At 39.9% G+C, this 21947-nt stretch overlaps 1 protein-coding gene across 1 annotated transcript; it reads left to right on the top strand.

Moving 5' to 3' along the window:
* The first annotated feature begins 1855 nt into the window (after positions 1-1855).
* Positions 1856-21231, top strand: LOC115620316 (transcription factor SOX-9). The gene is made up of 5 exons (XM_030513508.1): positions 1856-2232; positions 17358-17504; positions 19168-19922; positions 20028-20446; positions 21220-21231. Exons 1-5 carry the CDS (start codon positions 2024-2026, stop codon positions 21229-21231), a joined length of 1542 nt encoding a protein of 513 aa, XP_030369368.1. The 5' UTR covers positions 1856-2023.
* The last annotated feature ends 716 nt before the right edge of the window (positions 21232-21947 follow it).

Here is a 21947-nt window from a genome sequence, read left to right as displayed (position 1 = left end):
ACACATGTCGTTTTTCTGCGCGCCCTGAGTTTGCTTGCCATTTCTAATGTGTGCAAGAGATCGAGAAACGGCATTAAGTTATGGAAACGAAGATGAGAAGTGGGGCGGGATACATAATATACTATATGTACAATGCGCCATTTGGTTTCGTTTAGCTCAGAAGCCGACGTCGATGTCGACGCTGACGCCGAATCTTTGTCTTGTCGGCGGCTTAGATCAAATAATGCGATTTCATGGCAAGTCAGAGATTGTCAAGCTGGGATCTGAGGCTGGAGCTGAAGCTGAGGCTGACGCTGAGGCCCCAGACGCATCCGCTACTACATTTTTGCGACCTTTTGGCGCTGCTCCAATTTGATAATGTGACCGAAAAAGTAATAAATAAAAGAAAAACAATTTGCACTTGCCAGAGCTTTTCTATAAAACATACATACATATTTTAATTAATTTATTTTTTCACATTTTTGCGCCTCTGCGACTCTGTTTGTGCAGCTGTTTGAACTTTGCCGGCCTGCGGGCAACAGGCCCGCGAAAAACAGAGAAAAACTGTCGGCTCGACTTGTTAGATGCTGCCATTAAATTGCTAGACTCGATTTCAATTTTCCGAATAGCGCGTCTCACTGCAGTTCAGCGAACTCGCAAATGGCTCGAAGGGGTGGCAAGAAGGGGGAAAGTGCCTATTTGCCTATATAATTTCGATTTTGATGTTTTTTATGACACTTGAGTCGATTCGATTCGAACCGAATCGTGTCGAGTTGAGTCGAGTCGAGCGAAGTCGTTCCCTACTTTGGCGCTGATATTGACGTTTTTGGTCACGGCTGCCACCAAAAATCGTATAAAACGTTCATCTTGAAACGACGCGCGACGCGGCGTCCCCAAAACGTTAAAACGTACATATCTCAGCCATCGCCATCTAGTAGGTATTTATGATTTCATTTATGAATTTTCGTGTTTTATTGCTGTTGAATTTTGATGCTGTTTTTTGTGTGTTGTGCGGCGCATCGTTTGAGAAAAAAGTTAATTGAGTTGTAAAAATTATAAAGTTGTAAAAATAACGTTCGATGCTCGGTAAAAGTAAACGCTGTATAGACATTTTCGTACGAAACTTTGACGCAGTCGCGAGCGTCCCCAACTTGAACTTCTAGTTGAAACTAGCTGGAAAACAAAAGCGAAACATAAATGCGCGGCGATTTTTGACGATTTTTACGAGCGTGAAATTAATAGCGGGCAGTTTCGGGGGAGTTTTTGTTTACCAGCCATAAAATCTGGCATCGGACTTTTTTCTCTACTTTATTTTCGTTTTATTTTTCGGCTGAGCTAGCGGCAAAGTTTCAGGTGACTTCTGGCAAGTGTTGGAGCATCTTAGTCCAGATTTGTTTTGTTTTGTTTTGTATTTGTCTTATCGTCCCCATCAAATTCGGCTGCAGCAAGTGGCAGCACCGGCACCCATGCAGAAGCGTCATAAATCCACATGTGGTTGTAAAGTGTTACCAATTTGTATTTCCATACATTTCCATTTTGGAGTTAGTGTTGCAGCTCAGCAGCTGAGTAGCTGAGCAGTGCAGTGACAGTCGTCTAGGCTGCCGCGCTGCGCCGCCTCTCCCGTCTCTCCCGTCTCTCCCGTCTCTCTTTCTCTCTCTATCTTCCAAATGGCATAAATTCACATGAACATGTTAATGTTTACACGCGTACCCCGATTTTTATGTGCCCGCCACTTCGGGGTCGCCCTCTGAAGCTGCCAACCGCCTTCGTTTCCTGTCTTCGTCTTCTTCGGCTTATCTTTGGCGCTCGCTACTGCCGATCCACTGCCACTTACCGCCGATTGCTCGGCTCAGTCCCAGTTCGGACTTTGCTGTGAATTGCGTGGGTCGCGAGATCAGTCGTTGTTTGCTTGCCAGCCGCGTCGCTTCGTTATTGTCAACCACATCGCCTCGTCGGGTACTTGACCGATCTTAAGTTTTTACGGCGGCTTTTTGTCGCATTTCCGCCGGTGTTTGTACTTAAAACCGAGCAGTGATTAGTGAATATGAGTGGGGACACGACCAATGGTAGTAGTGCTGCCAGCGTGGAACGTGCCAAGCCTGTGGAGACACTGGTACTGGCAAATTACGCGTTGAAGGCGGAACAGAAACGCGCAGCCGGCCAGGGAGGCCGCAAGGAGGATGAGCGCATTACGAGTGCTGTGATGAAGGTTTTGGAGGGCTATGATTGGAATCTGGTGCAGGCATCGGCCAAGTAAGTGTCATCAAAGAAAGCCTAATCTCTAATATTTTAAGAAACTGAACACATGCATGCATACCTCATTCGTTTGTACATTTTTAAATGGAGGTTCCCTTGTGGAAGAAACTCAAAAATCAATTACAGGCATATTGTATTTCGAAAAACCAAGCTAAAGCAATTTTTATAAATCAAATATGCCTTCGCTCACGGAATAATAGAATAGAGCCGATACTTTCGAATAGATATGAATTCATTTTATTTTATACAAAACATTTGAAAGTAGCTTTTGAACTTGAGGTTCCATAAATTGAATCAGCGAACCAATCCCATGATTATAATGGGGGCTATGTACTATAAGGGTATAAGCACGATGGCCTATACAAGTATAAAGGAAGGTGGGAACTATGCGTGTTATTAAGTATTCAACAAATTATATAAATAAATAGCTATTCCAAAATCACGACTTTTGAGTTGCTAAAAACCGCATTGCAAACAGAATTGCTCGAAAATACAGAAAAATATTTATTTAAAAAAAGTATTTTCTATTGACGCTTATTGAAACAGTTTTGTTTCAGTCGTCATTGGTCTGCTTGTATGCCAGTTTTTCGGGAGAACTGCGGTTTCCAGATTTAAGACATGGTACAGAGCATTACCGCAAAGGTGCCAGTCGCAATCAGTAATTAGCCTTAGGGCTTTATTCTGAAACATCTGTTTGTAGTTCGGTTCTGCAGTCAATCCCAAAATCTGGACACTGTATCTCAGAATCAGGGGAAGCATCGAATTGTTGTAGCATCCAGAAATGTAGAACCTACATTTGTTGATACTAGCCTGAACGTCATTATTATTGAAACTGATCATAGGATATTGAAACGAAATATTTATCATTATCTCTGAACTTTTTAGTCAGGGGTAGAAATATTAAAACAGATTGTGTTATTTTATTTATTACACCAACACAAAAAGGATTCAAAGGATTACTAGGCATATACATATAAGTATCAGACAAAAGGAGGAATGGCAGACCCCTTTTCATAGCTACATATATAAGATCAGCATGACTGGACAAAAATGCCAAGACGAAGGTTTAACGGTAGGATTGGAAAAAAAGTTACTCTTATCAACACGTTTTTACACTTTTCCTGTTTGGGTTGTGTAAGCTTGTAATCCTCAGAAAAGAGAATAGTAGACCACTTGTTACAGATAAATATAAGTATAATCAGCTTGTCGGTAGAAATCCAAACCGCGAGGTTCGTCTGTGGACTCAGAACAAATTAATTAAAAATTACAAAATTTGTACAAAATGCTTTCTAATGAAAGATTATTGAATACCTGTTTTATAGGGATAATAGTTAGGTGACCATAAAGGACTTTTGTTTTGTTATAAAACACTGTAAACTTCGACGAACATTTTGTATTTATGGTAGATTGTTTTAAACCGTCTCAAGATAATTTGACGCTTAATTAAAATTGGTTCACTATATCATATAGCTGGTATGGAAATGGTGGAAACTTTCTACTATGTACTTTTCAAAGTAAAAGAGCGTTCTGGTCCAAAGGCGAATAAGTGCGATGGCACGAAAAATTCATATATTGTTTAAATAGGAATCCTTCACAAACAAAAAGCATTTAAAATAGAAGTGAACGCATTTAATGGATTATTAATTCTTGAATTATTGAATACAGTATTACAGAGTCGATTTCTGTGGTTTCAGCTTATAGTCGTAAGGATACTAATAATGTAGGAAGAAAATGCTTAAAAGCCTATGGGACGCACGTTTCCAAATCTGCTGAAGCCGTTTCCCATTTGTTATTCACAGGTTTCCTCGCCTCAATAATCAAGTCATAAAAAGTAGGCTTCGAAACTGATCAATGACTAAGTGAGCCCCTTCTTCCCGTCTTCCCGGGTGCGCACAAATTAGCACAATTTCGAGTTCTCTTGCCATATAAGTAAGCGGTTAAGCAAACTTTGGGGGTAACCGCAAAAGGCGGGCAGGCGCCGCGTCGTGTGGAACACACGCCTGGGAATATGTCGGCATATGCAAATACCCTGAGACTACACATACAGTCAGACACCGTCAAATACAGACGCAGAAACACCCAGACGAGTTCACATAAAATTATGGTCGACTTCAAAGCAAACAAATTGCCCAGCAGATGAGTCGAAAAATAGAAAAGAAGCAAAACGCACATTTGGCACGGCGAAAAAAAAAACAACCAAAAAATAGGAAAATAAAAAACTCAAGATACAAAATATAAACACAATAAATGTATGTAGAATGAATGGGCAGTGGGGTGTGTGTGTTTTGGAGAGAGGTGTCGGGGCGAGTCGAGGAAATGTTGAAAATGAAGACGACAAATCAATTCAGGCATAAAAAGTGAATAAATACGTTTTTAGCATGGAGACGCTAACTGCTAACAAGCTGCAAGGCAATGGGCTAGACAAGACTGCGGAAGGAGTGGAGGGAAGGGCAGCTGGAGAGGTTCTGTGAGTTGAGTTGAGTTGAGGGCTGCGACCAGACAGGTGGGGTTAGAAACGATGGCAACACTTAACACTCTCTGGCGAGGGCGCTAGGCTGCAAATTGACACTCGACATGGGCCTGTCTATGGTGGAGAAGGATGAGGCCGGAGAGCTTTGGATGTGGGAAGCGCAATGTTGGTCAACAGTTGCAGTTGCAGTTGACAGTTGCAAGTGGCGCCATAGCCAGAAAAAAATTGGAACTCTTGGCGACGGCGGCTCCATGGGAACGCTGATCCTGTAGCACTAATTGACTGCCAGCGGTTTGCATTGTGATTAACACTGTAGACAAGCCTTGGCCTCCCTAAATGCCCGCTTAGTTGTCATGTCGACAGTGTTGGAAAATGCGGACTATTGTCAGTTATTATGGCCATGCTGTGACGATGTTGAGGTGTTTTCTGTGTGGTCGTCGCGCCGCTTCGTTTTGTGGCTGCTCCTGTTCCTGTTGACTGTGCTTATCATTGCCACACTCAGCTGGCGGTCGCAAACATCCTTGAGCTGCAAAATTGTTGTTCTTATTGTCACTGAGATTGTTGTTGTGACTGGGTTAAAAGCGCAAGAGTTGTAAAAAGCATGTGTGTGTTTGTACAAGGATATGAGCACCATTTCCTTTATCTTTCACAACAGCGGTCTCCGGTCTCCCAACACATTCATGCATATCTACATAGCTCATACTTGTATATACTTACATGTCCAAGCTCCCCTATATATACTATAAACATACCTATACCTACATATATAGACGACTTTGTTTATCTTGCGCTTTACGCGCCTGTTTATCTTTACATGCCCGCCTTCTTTAAACCGCTGAGGTGTTGAACATACGGGTATAAGATTCATGTGTGGCATGTATTGGGGCATATGCAACCCTCCGCAAGTCCATTTTAGGTATATGTAGGAGAGATAGTTTAGATAAGATTTGAATATTTCTGTGTAAAATCAATGTGGGGGCTTACGAAACAATGTTGGGCATAATTGGTTCAATGTCTGTTTCTTTGTCATATTAAAACAATTTGACTTTCGAGCTTGCCCTGCATTTCTGGCCAAACATTTAATCATTTTTATTATGCTTGTTTAGCAATCGGTTTCCCTAGAAAGAGCGCTAAGCACCAGTGCTGTTTAAAAGTTCGCGATACCACAAATAATTATTATATAATATAAACACCTGGCGAGCTATTATATATTATACATACATATTACATATATTTCTCCAATTTTTGAACATATTTATTTCTTGTATTCTTTGATCTTATGGATCTTATTCGTGTAGTCAAGCCGTTGAAGCTTTTTTTCTGTCATCTGTAATAATAGTGTTTTTAGTTATCACCTCCAATATCTTTATAAAAAATTAGTTTTTAAATGATATTGTTCCTCTGATATCTGCAAGGTATAGGCATCGTATCAGATCACATTCGATAGGTGTTATTGGTTGGAGCACAGTCGGAAAACCGAACATCAGGTGGATTAATCCCATCTTCCCATTTAGTAAATACATATAAATACTTCAAACAAATTCCTCTCAATTCAAAAAAATAAGACCTCCCGCAGTATCTTTCTCTGATAGTTACATAGTATAGGCATCATATCCGATCGTATTCGATAGGTGTTATTGGCTGAAGCACAGGTGGGTTCATCCCATCTGATCATATAGTCAATACATATAAATGCTTTGAGCGTCTTTGAAAAACAAGTCCCTCTCAATTCATCATTATATTAACGCGCTAAATGATTTAGCAAGTGTCGCACAACTGGAATCGTTTTCCACTTACGAGTGCACGTCTAAGCCTTCTCACACTTCTGTCCGTAACAAATAGATATTGCTTATTGTTTGTTAATGCTGCTGCTGTTGCCCTGGTGCTAGTTAAATTAATTTCTGGTGAGTCACACCCCAATAATAATAATATAATCTCAAACAGCAACAACACAAATTACTGGAGTATCTGCGGTGTCTTCATTGGCGCTGGCGGCTATCGGTCTTTGCATTTATTTTTTCGCAAGTCGCAATACACAAGTATTTATTCCTATGCTCATATTTATTTTTATTGTTGCTTCCTAGTGGGCTTTGAATAATGTTTAGGTAGGGTGTGTGTGTGTGTGTGTGTGAATATGTCACCCGATCATAAAGTGCGCCCCATGGCTATGTTTTGCTCCCCTTTTTTGAGCTAATAGCTTCAATTTGTATGCGCTTCTATTTACTCGCCGATAAGATAATTCCAGGGACAAGGCGTCGCCCAACACTTCAGGAACATCGGCGAGACCATATAAATTATTTATTGCTTATCTGGGCAGCGTGCACACGCATAGGCATGCGTCGGTCTTATCGCAGCCCTAAAATCGCAGCCTTTGAGGTGCCCTGCTCTGATATCATCTCTGTTTCCACGTTGCGCCTTCAAGTAGGCTACGGTATTTTGCTCTTGACCAAAGCTTACCTGTACAGTCAATTTACATTTCGCCAGCGTCCCGGCCTACACAAAACTCCCACTCCAAGATTGCCGATGGATGTTGACCATTGAATACACGTTCCGCAGCGCTTAGCAGGAGGTAAGTCCAAAAACATGTTTGTGCTTGCCTGTTGGTCGGCCAAAGTTTCCACAGCTTCTGACATGGAGCATCACAACATCACACATACGTACTGCCACACACATACACACACACACACACACACACACACACACATGCACAATCACGTGCGGCTTACAAGACAAATATTGATTCTGTTGTTGTGTTCCGTGCTCGTAGTTGCTATTCGTCGCCATTCGCTGTCCGAAGTTTGAACGTGCGGCCCACACCACAACAGCACCTAAAACTTTTTAGACTTAGTCGTTGCTGGCCAGGCTCGATTTTGCAGGTTTAATGGCACACCGCACTCGCTGTAGATACACTTTAAAAAATTGACATGTTTTTCGAGAATGTGATATTTTGGAAGCAACATTTTATCATTGAATGTGAAGAAGTACGAGTATGTATATATTTCGATCACTGTATCATTTAATATATATTTTTGTAATGATCTTTTGCTCATGCATTAATCAAATGTCGTCATTTTGTAAAACCTGTGCCTGATTTAGATCTAAATGTAATTTATATAGCTCGTAAAAAAGGGCTGGCATCTCATGTCTAAGCTTTTAGGCAATAATTATTATCCTCAGCAGGTTAGGATTGTACCTAGGGTTTTTTGTGGCCATTTTATTCAACACGTAACACGATTGAAAACACAGCACATGGCACACTCGTTTCTAGAAAGGGAATGTTGCAGATGCAGAGTATTATATATATACTTTTGAATAAGTCAAATTTGTTTTTTTTTTTTTTTTGTTTTTATTTTGCGGAATCGGCCTGAAGATTTGACCATAACACAACAGTGTGACATTTTTACATGTATATGAGACCACACCCCTGTTACAGAAAAATATATATAACTGAAAGTAATTTTTTAAATCGTGCTTCTTCGTGATTCTAACCGAGCTATATACTCTTGTTAGCTCGTTGAGATATGCCAGGCCCCTTGTCTATATACTGTAAACCTTCTTTATTCTTTTTTATTTTATGATAACTTTGACATTTTTTAATTATGCTTCCAACATGATGGTTGCGGCGTGATTCGAAAGAGCGCCTACACAGGAGCGAACTGCTAGTCTAAAAATGAAATTAAAAATGTTTTCGTTTCTTTGATTGCTCATTATAGGATCAAATGAGTGATCAGGTCTTTTGTTGTGCTTATATCTGGTAAAGTTATTATAATAGTGGTTTCGCGAATTTCGAACTGAAAGAATGATAATAAAATGGTAAAAATTTGCTTAAAGGATTCAAAATAAAAACTTTCCGTTAGCTTCTGACATTGGAAAAGTGATACTTCTCTAAATTTGTCTACAAATTGCTTATCGTTAACAGAGATGTTGAGAATTAACTATCGTTTCTACTAAAGCTAGGACCAAGTGTTAGGACCAAAATAAACTTTAAAAGATTTATGAAATGTCACTTCATTTGGTTTTCTTTTGGTGCATTTGCGTGAGTGTGCGTTGTTGTGAGTATGAGAGTTGTTTGCGTTCCGTTGTAAATTTACAAAATGCTCGTAGCTTGTCATTTGATGTTCGTTGGTTTTTACGCCTTGTGGTCGTTCATTTTGCCGGCGGTTTATTGCCAGTTGCCATACACCATTCACCATCCTTGGCACCAGTCGCCTTGTCGCACTTCAGGTGCGTGACAATGGCCGCGAATGGGGCGCGGACTCTTACCCATCAGAAGGGCCTGCTGTGTCGCCGGTTTTGTCAAAGTCGACAGTCGACAGTCTGCAGTTTACAGTTTACAGAAAGTTTACACCTCTCCACATGCATAAACATTTAAAAGGCAGGTGCCGGAGGAAATGAGCAAACAAGCGGTAAGCGTCTATATGAGTCAAGGAACGACCGGTGCGAAGGTGGCAAGGACATCAAATGAGTCGCTCAGGCTACCCGACGAAATCCAGCCGTTAAGCAGCTGCCACGTGTATCTTACTTGTCCCAGGACTCACACACTCATACATTTGCATCCTCGCATAAACACAAACACACACACACACCCAGGAAATGAAGCGGAATATCGAGTTGATGCGCGCTGCCTTTGCTCTACTGCTCCCGCAGCACATTTTTCAAAATATTAAACGAAATTTGCACATAAAATTCGGCGCATATTTCAGTGGCGCGCATAAGCTCCAGCTCAAGGATAGCCGGATATAAAGCTCCACCCACTCAATCGCCCCCGATGTAGTAATACGCCGAGCGGGCTAAGCCATTTTGATAAGGGCCAAAGCCAGATCTAACCTTTCCCGCAATCGAAAAAAAAAATGTGTACACAGACACCACCATTTGAAAAACATTCAAAAGTGTTGGAGCATGGGTTGTGCAGTAAATATCCGTGATTTTCAACTTGCTTCTTTGTCAATCAAACTAAACTAATACAATCAAACTAATACTTAAATTTGGTTCAATTAAAGATAGATTTCAATATTCTGTATTAACTCTTGTGTGAAAAAAGAACTGTATTTTTAAGAGCTTGTGCTGGGAAGGGATGGGAATGTGTTAATTCTAGTAATAACTTGCGTTATCAGACAGTCTTATAGATATTGATGGAAAGTAGATGTTCATTGTAGAACACAACTGTTTCTTACTACTGCCGAGCATTTTATTGTAAGCCAGAAATAAGAAAAAAAAACATGTAAATGCAAAATAGACAGATATTTAAAAGGATATGGCAGAAAAAAATAGACAGCTACATACTTGTAAATAAAGGATGTTTAGGTGAAGCTCTTTTCCATTTATTTTCAGGTTAGATTGGAACAAAATAAAATGCACCGACTTCTTTGAAAATGGAACGATGAAAAAGTGGACAACTAGATACAAAGATAGCTAGGTAGATAGCCATAACAAATCATTTTTGTTAGCTCTTGTCTTACACATTTATTAAATTATATATAAGCAGCAGGTTGAGTTTCGGAAGATGTCTGTTTAAGACAAATCGCGACAAACCACTGATTTTTGTCAATTGCTTTAGTTCCGCACATTCGAAGGACCTATAAAACAGCCCACTCATCCGGTAGGGTCTGCCCGCACGCATCGTGGACTGGTATATATGGCATACATATAGGAGTATGCCTGTACAGATATTTGTGAATCGGCACTTATGACATGGCAACTGACAAGGACAAGCTTTGCTGACAGCCACTACAATACTCATACATCCGACGGTGAATTCGAGTCTAAAAAAAGTTAATTTTATTTTTGCTCTTGCGACACTCTCCATGCATATCTATACAAAGCTACATGCAGGCTTCCATACTGTTAGATACAGAGGAGAAGCTTAGAGCAAAAAGCATGCAAATTGGTCGGCCAGACTCGTCGGCCCATTTGTCCATTATACTTGAGCGGATTCTAATGCTGGACAAACATCGAATGTCAGTGCCATTATGGCATTCGATGTGTCAGCGACATCAGTGCAGTTTTCGTTGTCGAATGGGAAAAAAAATGAAAATGTGAGTCACTTTAAGTGTCGCTCTTCATTGCCAGCCCAGTCCGAAACGTTGAGTGGCCAGCCACTTCACTAAGCACCGTTTCCATCCCGAATACGACCGGCTCCCCAGACTCGCCCTCACCAATGTTGTCTATCTGTCTGGACAAGGCGCAGCGTGCGTATCTGCTTCGAGTCCTGTCGAGTGGCTGTGAAAATAAATTGACTTGGAAATTGAAAAAAAGCCAATGAGCTGTGTGGGCGAACATGAAAAAGCAGCAGCAGCAGCACAAACTGGAGAGCACTAGTGCCAACCAGTTGTGCGTGCTAAATGAAAAGTAAAAGCTTAAAAATATACTTAAGCTACCTACATACAAACTTATAAAAAGGTCGTAGCCATGTTGACCTCGGTTCCTTGATTCCCTGAAATTGTTAGACGGCTCCTTTTGAACTACTTCTGCTGCACTCAATGCTTGCCAAGGAATGGCAAGAATGGTAAGAACAATGATAAGAGAAGCATCAACAACAACAACAACACATTTATACCTTTCCTTTTGTTCCTGTTGTGCTGCTGTTGCGCTGCTGTTGTGCAAACATAAGCTGTCCAAACAACACGAATGCGCAACTCCCACGGTAGCTCAGAAGCCGAACCACCGATCAAGACCCGGAGCGGATTCCGGCTATGACTATGGCTACGGCTGCAACAGTTTCCTGCGCTTATCAGCCGCCACACGACCGCGACGCTTGACAACTTCTCACTGCACACTATTCTAGCGAAAAAGAATGAAAACCGACATTAAAATAACAAGAAGTACCTTAGACACTCTACAAGTGGGTCTGGGGGTTCTCTTTAAAATGTTCGCTAAAGTTCAAAAAAATAAACATAAATCAAAAATATTTGACAGGAAACCTCTCGATTTTTGCGCTCATTATTGCCAATGTTTTTCGAATTGAAAAGCCAACTGAAAACCTTTTCACAGATTTGCTTTTCTTACTCAATTTCTTACTCAAATATTTTTTATGCCCATACCTCGGGTTAGACTGAAACAACTAATTAATAGCGTTTACTTGAGTACGAAAAACAAATATGAAAACTTAAGGAAAAATTCAATATAGTTTTAGATTTTACAACATTAATATTTGTTGGGAAAGCCTTTCTGCTTTAACACAGCTCTACATCGGCGTTGCATGGTCATTAGAAAGCGCAGGCCGGGGTACATCTTTTACCTTTTCCCAAGATTGATTATATTTTTTATTGACCAAATTTTGATTAAAATGCGTTCTCAGAACCAAAATCTACAAAAACTTGCTTAATTTGTATAAAAATATACCAAAAATAGAAAAAGTTTAACACAACTCACAACGCACAACTCTACTCAAAAATCTAAATAAATAATTGAACGTTGCTGTGCTTATTTATTTATTTGTTATTAATTCCTAGTGCGACAGGAAAGATGCTTATAAATTAATCCACTATTCACAAAAATTAGATTTCCTCAGATATAAAAAATTCAAGTGATTTGATTCGTGATTACTTTACCTATTTTTATTAGATACATTTTAGTTATACATAAATTTAAAGTGTTTGGATTTTTTATATTAATATCCTTATAATCAGTACAAAAGTTTTGCTGAGTGTAAATGTATTAGTATTAGTATTGTGCTCTTTACTTTATTTTCCTTTAGGTATTTTCTTGAAAGTGCGCTTGAATTCTATTTCTAAAATACGTTTCAATGCTGATTATTTTAAAGCTATGCGGTAACTCGTTCCACACAACAGCAACAGCAAATTTGAAAAAGCGTCTTTTGGAACAAGATAATTTATATCTTATGCAAACTATATTATTTGTTCTTCTTGATGAGGTAATCGAGATTTTGGCATACAAATAGTTCGGCACTTTTCGAGTAATGGTTCTATGCATAAACCTGCGACACATTTATAGAGAGGAATAGCTAAAGAAGAGGTAAGGGGTGATTGGGTACCGCTGGATCAATTGTAGTTATTATGAGAGTGGAAAAATCCCTCACTGCTAGTCGTTGTTAATTAGTTGCCAACAGCTGTATATAAGTATTATAATATACTATATTATATTGAAAAGTAACTTTTTGTTTTGTAAAAGTAGTAATAGTAGTTAATAATAAATATGAGAGCAGGCCCGATTTGCTGTTTCTTTTATTAATTTCTCTAGTAATATATTTGAAATTTTACCATATATTAAATAAATAAGTTAACAAAACGAAAGAGTTCACTAAATCATAGGAATGTAACCAAGTAGCGAACTATATTAAATAAATTGTCTCTCATCCGCATTGTAACCTATACGCTCCCCTAAATATATTAACCAGATAGCTGTGAATATAAATGCGAGGGATATTGCCACTACGTCCTGCCGGATATTCCTCCTTCTGTGTCTTATCTGCTCACAGCTTGGGAGGGGTGTATCGAAAAGGGGGACGCAGTAGTTCGTTTCCCCATTCTTATCAGGTAGAAGCCGCCTGGTGGAACGCAAATCGTACAGTTCGTAAATAGGGAGGGGTGGAGCATCCGCTGGGCATTTGAATATGACATCAAATGAGCAAAGCACAGAAAAAGAAATAAGAAGAAGGAGCAGAAGAAGACACTTAAAGAAAAGTGTCGTAAATCGTTGGCAGAGGCGTGGGAAAACCGACGGCTGACTGACGGGCTAAGCAAACACGCGACTTATGTACACGAATAGTATATGTATATATATGTCTGTATACGGGTATGTCGCTACGTTTAGCACGCTAGTGCAGCAGCAAATACGATGGTGTTGCAGCCGCTCTTGTTGTTGTACTCGTAGTAGTTGTTGTTTACACTTGGCATCTGTTAGATACATTTCATATTTGTGAACTTGTGAAAATTGCCGATGGCGATGGTGATGCCTCGACCAAGGCAAAGCCAAAGCCAAAAGGCGGCTGTTAATTAGACGCATTTGTCAGCGACTTTACATGCGCTTACAAATTGAAAATTTGTTTACAACTCTGAGCGTATTTTATGGTGTAAATATTTGACTGCAACAACAAGAGCAACTCATTCGCATCTTTGTGGCTGCCATGCCATTCGCTTTCCAATTTACATTTTAGTGCGCAGTGCTGTGTATTTTTAATAACAAAAGCGGCAAATGGCTCATTACGAAATGCAGGCTGATAAAGAGATGGACAACAACAAACACTTATGAGAACGGAATGGAGAGACAACGAAAGCAAAAGCAAAAGTCAGAGCCAGAGCCAGAGCCATAGTCAGATCCCCAACAATAGCTGTAATAACAGTAACAGCAACAATATCCCCACTGCATATGTACGATTATAATACTTATATGCAAAGTAAGAAAATTCCAAAATGAGCCAAATGCAAAATTCTTCGCCCATTTCTCATTTTGCGAAGCGCTTGCAGCTAACGGCCACTTGAAGATATCACTTAATGAGATTTGCGCATCTCAAAATGCAACAACAGCAAAGAGTGTCGTACCACAACAACAGCTACAGCAACAACAACAACAATAAAAATAATGAAGACGTGCTTGAGTTGCCAAGTGATGCGCGGGCGAGCGTTTTACTGGAGGGGGTGCTGCTGGCTGGCAGGCAACGCACATCACTTGATTCTGATTAGCGTGCTGTCAAGCGTGAGAGCAGCAGCAGCACACACACGCACACACACACACACACACACACACGCACACAAACTCACACATGTATGCAGTTGTGCACACTTGTTGTTCCGTCAGTGTCAGAACGTCAGCCAGTTGAGGGCCCTGGGCGACCCGACCCGACTCGATTCGACTCGTCCAGAGTAAAGCAGAGCTGAGAGCCGAGTTGAACCCAACGATATCATCTCACGGATGCTGCGCTCGCGGTTTTAATCGCTTAATAAGTCCGGCAGCGCCGCACACTTGTAATTAACCGCAGGCACTGGACTAATAGCCCGCGGTGCTACACAACAGTATGAAAACAAAAAAAATTCAACTATGTACATACAACTACATATGTGTACATACATACAATTAATATAGACACCACCCAAGTGCTGAGCATGTGCATGAATTCCAGATTATTTATTGATTTAAATCAAACATGCGTCCATTTATGTATATACATATGTACTTGTATAGTATCTGCACTATAGATTTGACATTTTCATTAAACTATAAATTGAAAATATTGAATGAATTGTGGCCAAAACATTCGAGGCAGCTAAAACAACGGAAATGGAATATACTTGTAAGCATTTCTTATTTTATTTGTTTGTATAAAGCTTGGTTTAAAAGCTATTAGGTATTTATTTGTTGCAGACCTGTAGCCATGACAGTTGCGGTGTTTTTTTCGAAGAATTTTCATAGAAACAACTTAATTATTAATAAATAAATGGGCAGTGCCCAACTAAAATTATTGGAGGAGGTGGTTAGTATAAATATATATATATATATACTATACTATACATTATATACTATACCTAATTCTGTTTTTACACGGTAGATTGGTTCCAGAAACAATCGTGTAAAAAAAGACATTGATCATATGCAAAAATACGGGAATGGTTCCTTATCTCTAAACAAATATATATGAAATTCTTAATTTTCAAAACGTGTTATATCAAAATTGTGTAAAAAAGACCGTGTACAAAGATAATTAGATTTATACTTGTTGTAGCGTTGTAGGTCAAAAGGAAATTCCATTTATTTTGGTACTCAAAGAAACATTCAATTTAATAAAATCTACCACTGACCGCAAGTTTGAATAAAAGCTGTCCGTTCGAAGAAATATTTCAGTATAATAAAAAAAAGGTAAATAAAAATGTGAAATGGCTTAAAGCTTAGCAGAATATTAATAAGCCTCCAAAAAATATCAAAAAGCGAAACATGCAGTTTATTTTGAGTGCGAAAATCAAGTTTTAAGGTAATCGGATTAAAAATTCAGATTTTCCCACTTTTTTTTAAACAAATTTTATTAAACTGGTTTCCTACTTGCTATTTTGGCAGTTTAATTTACCAGTAGTTGAATATGATTTCCCCTCATTGGAGCTAGAACTTTAGCTTCGTACTTCAGTTTTGTTTTTGGCAAGCAATACGAGAAGGGAAGCGCTCATTTTTACAAATGGAAATCAATAATAATCAGTTTATTTTTTTGTTTACGATCATCAATCCGTTTGTATTATTTGGCTGGCAGTTAAAAGCCCCTACGGGTACCTGAGAATTGTCTTTCTCTTTATTATTATTATTGGTCTATTTGGTTTTTCTCAATTTCTCAACTGATGTTGACAAGGACATACTCGTATCTTCAGACACGTATCCAATTTGTTGGCAGAAATCATTTGCATTTTCAATTCCATTATTCACAGGCAATATTGACTGTAATCAACATATTTTATTCGGAGTGGGTAACATGTTGCTTTTATTTTGTGTCAAATGAGTTGTATTATACCTGCAGCTATACCTGCACCTACACTTATGAGCGCATGTGTGTAGTGGTGTGAATGTGTGGGTGTGTGGGTGTGTGTGTGTGTGTAACCACATCAGCAAATTCAAAGACGCTTGAACACCTCAGCTAACAAAGCTGTTGCCTGATCATGTTTACTTAGGATAAATAATTCAATATACTCGCACCGAAAACAAATCTCGGCATCGGCTCGAGCTAAATCTCTCCTATATACGAGTACGTATAGTATAGCCAACAGCTACCATCACACCATCGCCAACCTCTGCACGTCCAGTGTCAATTTTGCGTCATTGATTGGGTTTGTAGCTGCTTGTTGAGCCTGCGCCTGCTGTTGTGCTTCTTTTTTTTGTGTTTCTTAGACATGTTGCTCAACATATCAAATAAAAATGAATAAATATATAAGAACAATGTATATACTGGTAGATGTGCGTGTTTGCTTGCGCTAAAAAAGTGTCTGTGTGTTGCTGTTGTTGCATTTGTCTCGTGTGCTCCTGTGGCCATTTAGTTATCATACGGCTCAGCAATTTTATTTGAATAAATTGTACATTTGTTGGGGCTAATTTTCTCAATTCAATTAGCTCATATATGTGTATACTATATAGTATACAATATGTTATTTGCTCAGATATTGCCTGAAATACAAAAGGATTTATTTTGGGTGGCGACTTAAGCCATAAAATGCAGCTGCATAATAATTAAAATATACAAGTATAATTCAAGTATTTAGTATGTCTCGTTCATGCAATAGAGTACAACTAAATCCAGTATAATGCCGCTGTCTGGGCAATCTGCACTTTTGGATTGTTGCTCTTATTGTGGCTCCTACTTGTATTGTTGCTGTGGTTGAGGCTTCCTCTGATGTTGCTACTGCGCCGAAACCATTTGAACTTGTGTCGCTTTGCAGTTTGTTCGCTGTGGGCTTGTGAAAAAGTTTTAATTGCACGTTACAGTTGGAAGATTGTTTTGGGGCCATTCCTGGTTTTGTTGTTGTTGTGCGTGTTGACAAAAACCAAAAGCAAAATGCAATTTCGCCTAGAAACAATGGCAAGACATTGGCAACTTCGTGCAATTACCTCCGAATATTTCTTGGCCAACATGCAGAAGATGAAAAAGCTGAGCCAAAACAGTTGAGCATCCAAACGCATTCCAAATTAATTAATTTCTCCATTTTCCCGCACACACTTACAGAGCACCATCCGATCGCAAGAAGGAGCACATCAAACGACCCATGAATGCGTTTATGGTGTGGGCCCAGGCGGCACGTCGAGTCATGTCCAAGCAATACCCGCATCTGCAAAACTCCGAGCTGAGCAAATCTCTGGGCAAGCTGTGGAAGTAAGTATGAGTTGAAATACAAGTATGAGGGAAAGTAGAATTTAGTTGTTGTACTGCTCCTGAAACTTTTTCCAGGCAGCCAGGCTAAATAAATTGTTATGCGTGCCGCAGTTATTCCGAGCTTGCCATTTGCATTTTCAATTGCACTTGTTGCCATGCCGCTGAAGTTGGAAAACCATTTTAGAGTTATTTTTAAGCAACATAAAGCTAAAAGCTGTGCCACAGAAACTGAAGTAACATTCTAAGTAGCACCGCAGAAATTGCATTTCAACAAATTTTTTGTTGTTCATATTGGCCCGATGTAGATGCCATTAAATGCTACGGAGTGGATATTACCATTTTTATACTGTCGACTCTTGTTAATTCAAAACTCGAGGGACTCTTAAAATATTACGAATTATCGATTCGTTCAAATATCAAATGGTTCGAAATTTGTGTGAGAAAATAAATAAACTTCGAATTATTAAGTGTTGATCAATTATTATTTATTAACTGCCATTCTATAACAATGTCAACAGAGTAACAGTAACTGAATGATAACTAAACAAACCAATTCGTGTGAAGTGTGTGTCAATTAGCCAAACTAATTACTAATTAAAACAATTACCGGGACGGATCTTGAGCGGTGAAGTGCGGCGCGACGGGCGGGGCTAGCACCTGTACGTTGAGACAAGTTTGAACTTGTCGCAAAATGTACTTACACACAATCCTTCCGCCTCTTTCTCTATGCAACTTTGAATTGTCGAATTAACGCGTCGTTTTGTTATATAGCAATGATTTTTTAGTACGAATTACCAAGTTCACGAAAATGTATTGATTTACTTGTAGTTCGAAATATAAAGAGATTTTGTGGGGAACTCGTGATAACTTTAAATTATAGAGATGTTCGAATTATCGCAGATTTGAATTAAGGAGAGTCGACAGTAGTTGAATGTCTCAATAGTTTTGAAGTTCCGGTAGCAGGATTCTCGCATGCTGTTCATTTAACTGCCCGTGTAACAAACATAAAATGGTTTATGTAGCTAAGATTTGTTTGTTTTTTAAGTCTCAATATTTTATGCTTAGTAAGACCTTTTGGAAGTGCCCGAATATCTGAACTACAACTACTTATTCCTTTTTCAGCTAGAATCTAACTCAGATTCATTATATACAAGTATTTCATATAGAAATAATCAGTTTAATTATGAGCCACACTACTACGAATGAAGAGAAATGAATAGTCTTCTAAAAATAGCTTTAAATACAAAAATAACAAAATGTTTTTTAAAAAAAAACATGTAGCTTGAATATTTGCCATAAACCATGTATCATTTAATCAAAACCCAACCAATTATTTGTTGACTTATTTATTTTTGGATTTCTTTTGCCTTTTGTAATAAATTGTTGCGCATCTGAAATTAAAATTTCACAGTTCAGCGCCAGCTGAGACATTTGAGATAAGCGGGAGCGTCCTAAGTCTCGGAACTGATAAGCGAAATGTCGACGACGACAACGGATGCGTTGCGTTAATTAAGCGGAGTTTTTCTTTTTTTTTTTTTTTTTTTTTTTTTGAGTGGACGCACAACTCGACAAATTGTCAGTCAATAAATAATGGACATAAATTAAACAACTACTACATCCACATGATTCTCATGCTGCTCTTTACTTTGTGTTTTATTCGTAGAAATCTGAAGGATAGCGATAAGAAGCCGTTCATGGAATTTGCCGAGAAGTTGCGCATGACGCACAAACAGGAACATCCCGACTACAAATACCAGCCACGACGCAAGAAGGCGCGAGCGTTGCAAGCAACAAACGCGACTGCAGCAACCACAGATGGAGAAGTGCCAGCAACAACAACACCAACAAACACAGCGTCTTCGGGGCATGCGCAAAGACGTGGCGCCGCTTTGGGAAACGCCGCTCAGAAAAGGGCCGGAAAAAGCAACAACAACAACAGAACCGTCGGTAGTCCGCCCTGCCCAGTCCGTCCGTCGTCAGGCAGCGATGTCTTCAGCAATGAGGCCTTCATGAAGTCCCTCAACAGTGCATGCGCGGCCAGCTTGCTGGAACAGAGCCTACTCAGTGGCGAGGCGGAGAGCGCTATATTGGACTCGCCCTGCTCCACGGCCAGTTCGTTGCACTCGAGTGCGCTCTGCGGCAGCGATGGACAGCCATTGACGCCACCGGCCACGCCCTACAATGTGGGGGGCAAGCAGCCATCATTGCTGGGCGCTGGTTCAGCTGGAGCAGCGTGCTCCAGTTTATTGCTGCGGCAGCTAAGTGAGCCCAGCAGTGTTTCTGGAGCGGATTATGGTGTGCTCTTAGAGTCTGGACGGGAGTACATAGCGCTCGGCGAACTGAACTACAACAGCCAGTCGAATGGACAGGATATGGACTTTCTGGAGAACATGAATGGTGGCTATGGCTATGAGACTGGCAATGCAACGCATGCGCACTACAGCAACAACAACAACAGCTACTATAACAACAGCAGCAGCAGCAACAGCAACAATAACAATAATGGCGGCGGCATCTTCACAGATACCGCTGGCGGTGCGACACACACCACTGGAGCGCTAAATTATTTGACCAACCCCTCGAAGATGGCGGCAGCAGCGGCATCGACAGCAGTGACGGCGGCAACGTCAGCAGCGCCAGTGACGGCTTCCACAACAAATGGTTGCGACATTGATCCCAAGGAAATCGACCAGTATCTTATGGATCATATGCTGCCCATGACGCATGTGCCGCCTCCTCAGCCTTTGGCGATAGCTGCTCAGTCCTCGCCACCGCTCACTTCATCTGCCTCGCTCTCGACCTGCTCCAGTGCTTCATCGCCGGCAGCGCTGTACAGCAGCAACAACAACAACAACAACGGCAGCAACGGCAAGCAGGTGGAGCTGCAGCCAGTTGAGTGTCTAATTATGAGTGGCTCGCCATCGACGAAAGCAGCATCAGCAGTAGCAGCAGCGGCGGGAGCAACAACAACAACTGGTGGCTATTACGATCACCTGACACACGCCTATCAGTCGCCCTACCCCACACACTTTATGCCCCATTCACCGCATCCACATCAGACATTGCAGCTGCAACAGTCGCAGCAACATCACCAGGGCCATCATCACCAACAGCAGCAGCAGCAGCATCAGCATCAGCAACAGCAGCAACATCACCATCTTTGGGGCGCTTATGTTAATCCCTAAGCTACTTTATCTGAGAAATTCGTGTTGTTGAGTTTTATTGCAGCTGTCAAGTCTGTGTCTTTCCTCCCCAGCTCTGTTTGTCCCCCACTTAACCGATAGCTTTCGTTTATTGGTTTACTGTGTCTGCAGTCCATACGCATGAGTGTGCTACGATTTTGTGCAATTTACGCTAAACGGTACGACTCTGGCTTTTTAGTAGAGAGCCTGCCCCTCTTTAATTTTATTATTCAAATACTTGTATGTGTGCAACGCAGAAATCTTTAAAAGTGTGTTTATACTTAGTATAGTATGAACAGACTTACGATCGAAGCACCTGAACGACCTTGAACACTTAAAGGTTTTTTCTCTGCACTTGTCGGCGATTGTCCTTGGGAAACAGAGCCTTTCACCTGCATCTGAAAATCGAATCAAATGTAGCGCGACCTACTTTCGCATGCATTCTGCATTTTGCACATTTCCTCGATGGCTGCTTTCAAGTTAACTGAAGTACTGAAAATGCTATAAAAATATTATTTCCGTTGTACTTGTAGTTATTAAAATAGACTAAGAGAGGCTCTCAAATGGGCAAGAAATACTGTATGTTTATGTGTATTGCAATTATTAAATGAACATTATTAATGTCCAACTAGCGAGTTGTTAAATAAGTATGTACGAGTATGTAAATTAATTTGATGCTATTTAATAAAGTATGAGCATAGAATGTGCGTAGTCCAAATTATGATTGTTAATAAAAATATTAAAGAAAATTGAATTGTTAATTAATTTCTAATGAAATTATTAATTTGCAAGAAAGTCAAATACTATTTTGAAATCGCTTTACATTCTTGTTATTTTTTTTATCTATAAAAGAAAATTTGTATCGGTTTCAATATTAAGAATTAATAGGATTCGTATGGAAACTAGTTCTAACTAAGAAATTCATATTTTGATGCTACTTACACATTGTTTGATGACGCAAATACAAGTATGTAGATATGTAGTACTCATGTACTAATTGCTGACGTGAAGTTATCGTACAACAATTTAGCTGCCAATGAAAGGGAGAACTTCTTTTTCTAGCAGAAATATAGTATAATAGAAAATACCATTCAGTATCTGGACTTGACACCGACTAACTAGTTCAGCCAAACAAACTTAAACCAATTTGTGGTTTTTTGAAGCGTTGCATACTTTTAATTAAAAGTGCAGGCCAAAAGTCTGTCATGCACAGCAAATTATTAAGATTTTACACCAAACATTGAAATAATTGTCAGAGCCC

This window comes from Scaptodrosophila lebanonensis, unplaced genomic scaffold (genome assembly GCF_003285725.1).
Source record: "Scaptodrosophila lebanonensis strain 11010-0011.00,11010-0021.00 unplaced genomic scaffold, SlebRS2 tig00000024-arrow-pilon, whole genome shotgun sequence".
Lineage (NCBI taxonomy): Eukaryota > Metazoa > Arthropoda > Insecta > Diptera > Drosophilidae > Scaptodrosophila > Scaptodrosophila lebanonensis.
This window is presented reverse-complemented; position numbering and strand designations above follow the sequence as displayed.

Bases quoted from the DNA above. Each gene is read 5' to 3' on its own strand.
- LOC115620316 (XM_030513508.1), top strand. From the start codon at position 2,024: ATGAGTGGGGACACGACCAATGGTAGTAGTGCTGCCAGCGTGGAACGT. The intron at 2,233-17,357 runs GTAAGTGTCATC...ACACACTTACAG, and splicing joins CTGGTGCAGGCATCGGCCAA to AGCACCATCCGATCGCAAGA. The intron at 17,505-19,167 runs GTAAGTATGAGT...TTTTATTCGTAG, and splicing joins TCTCTGGGCAAGCTGTGGAA to AAATCTGAAGGATAGCGATA.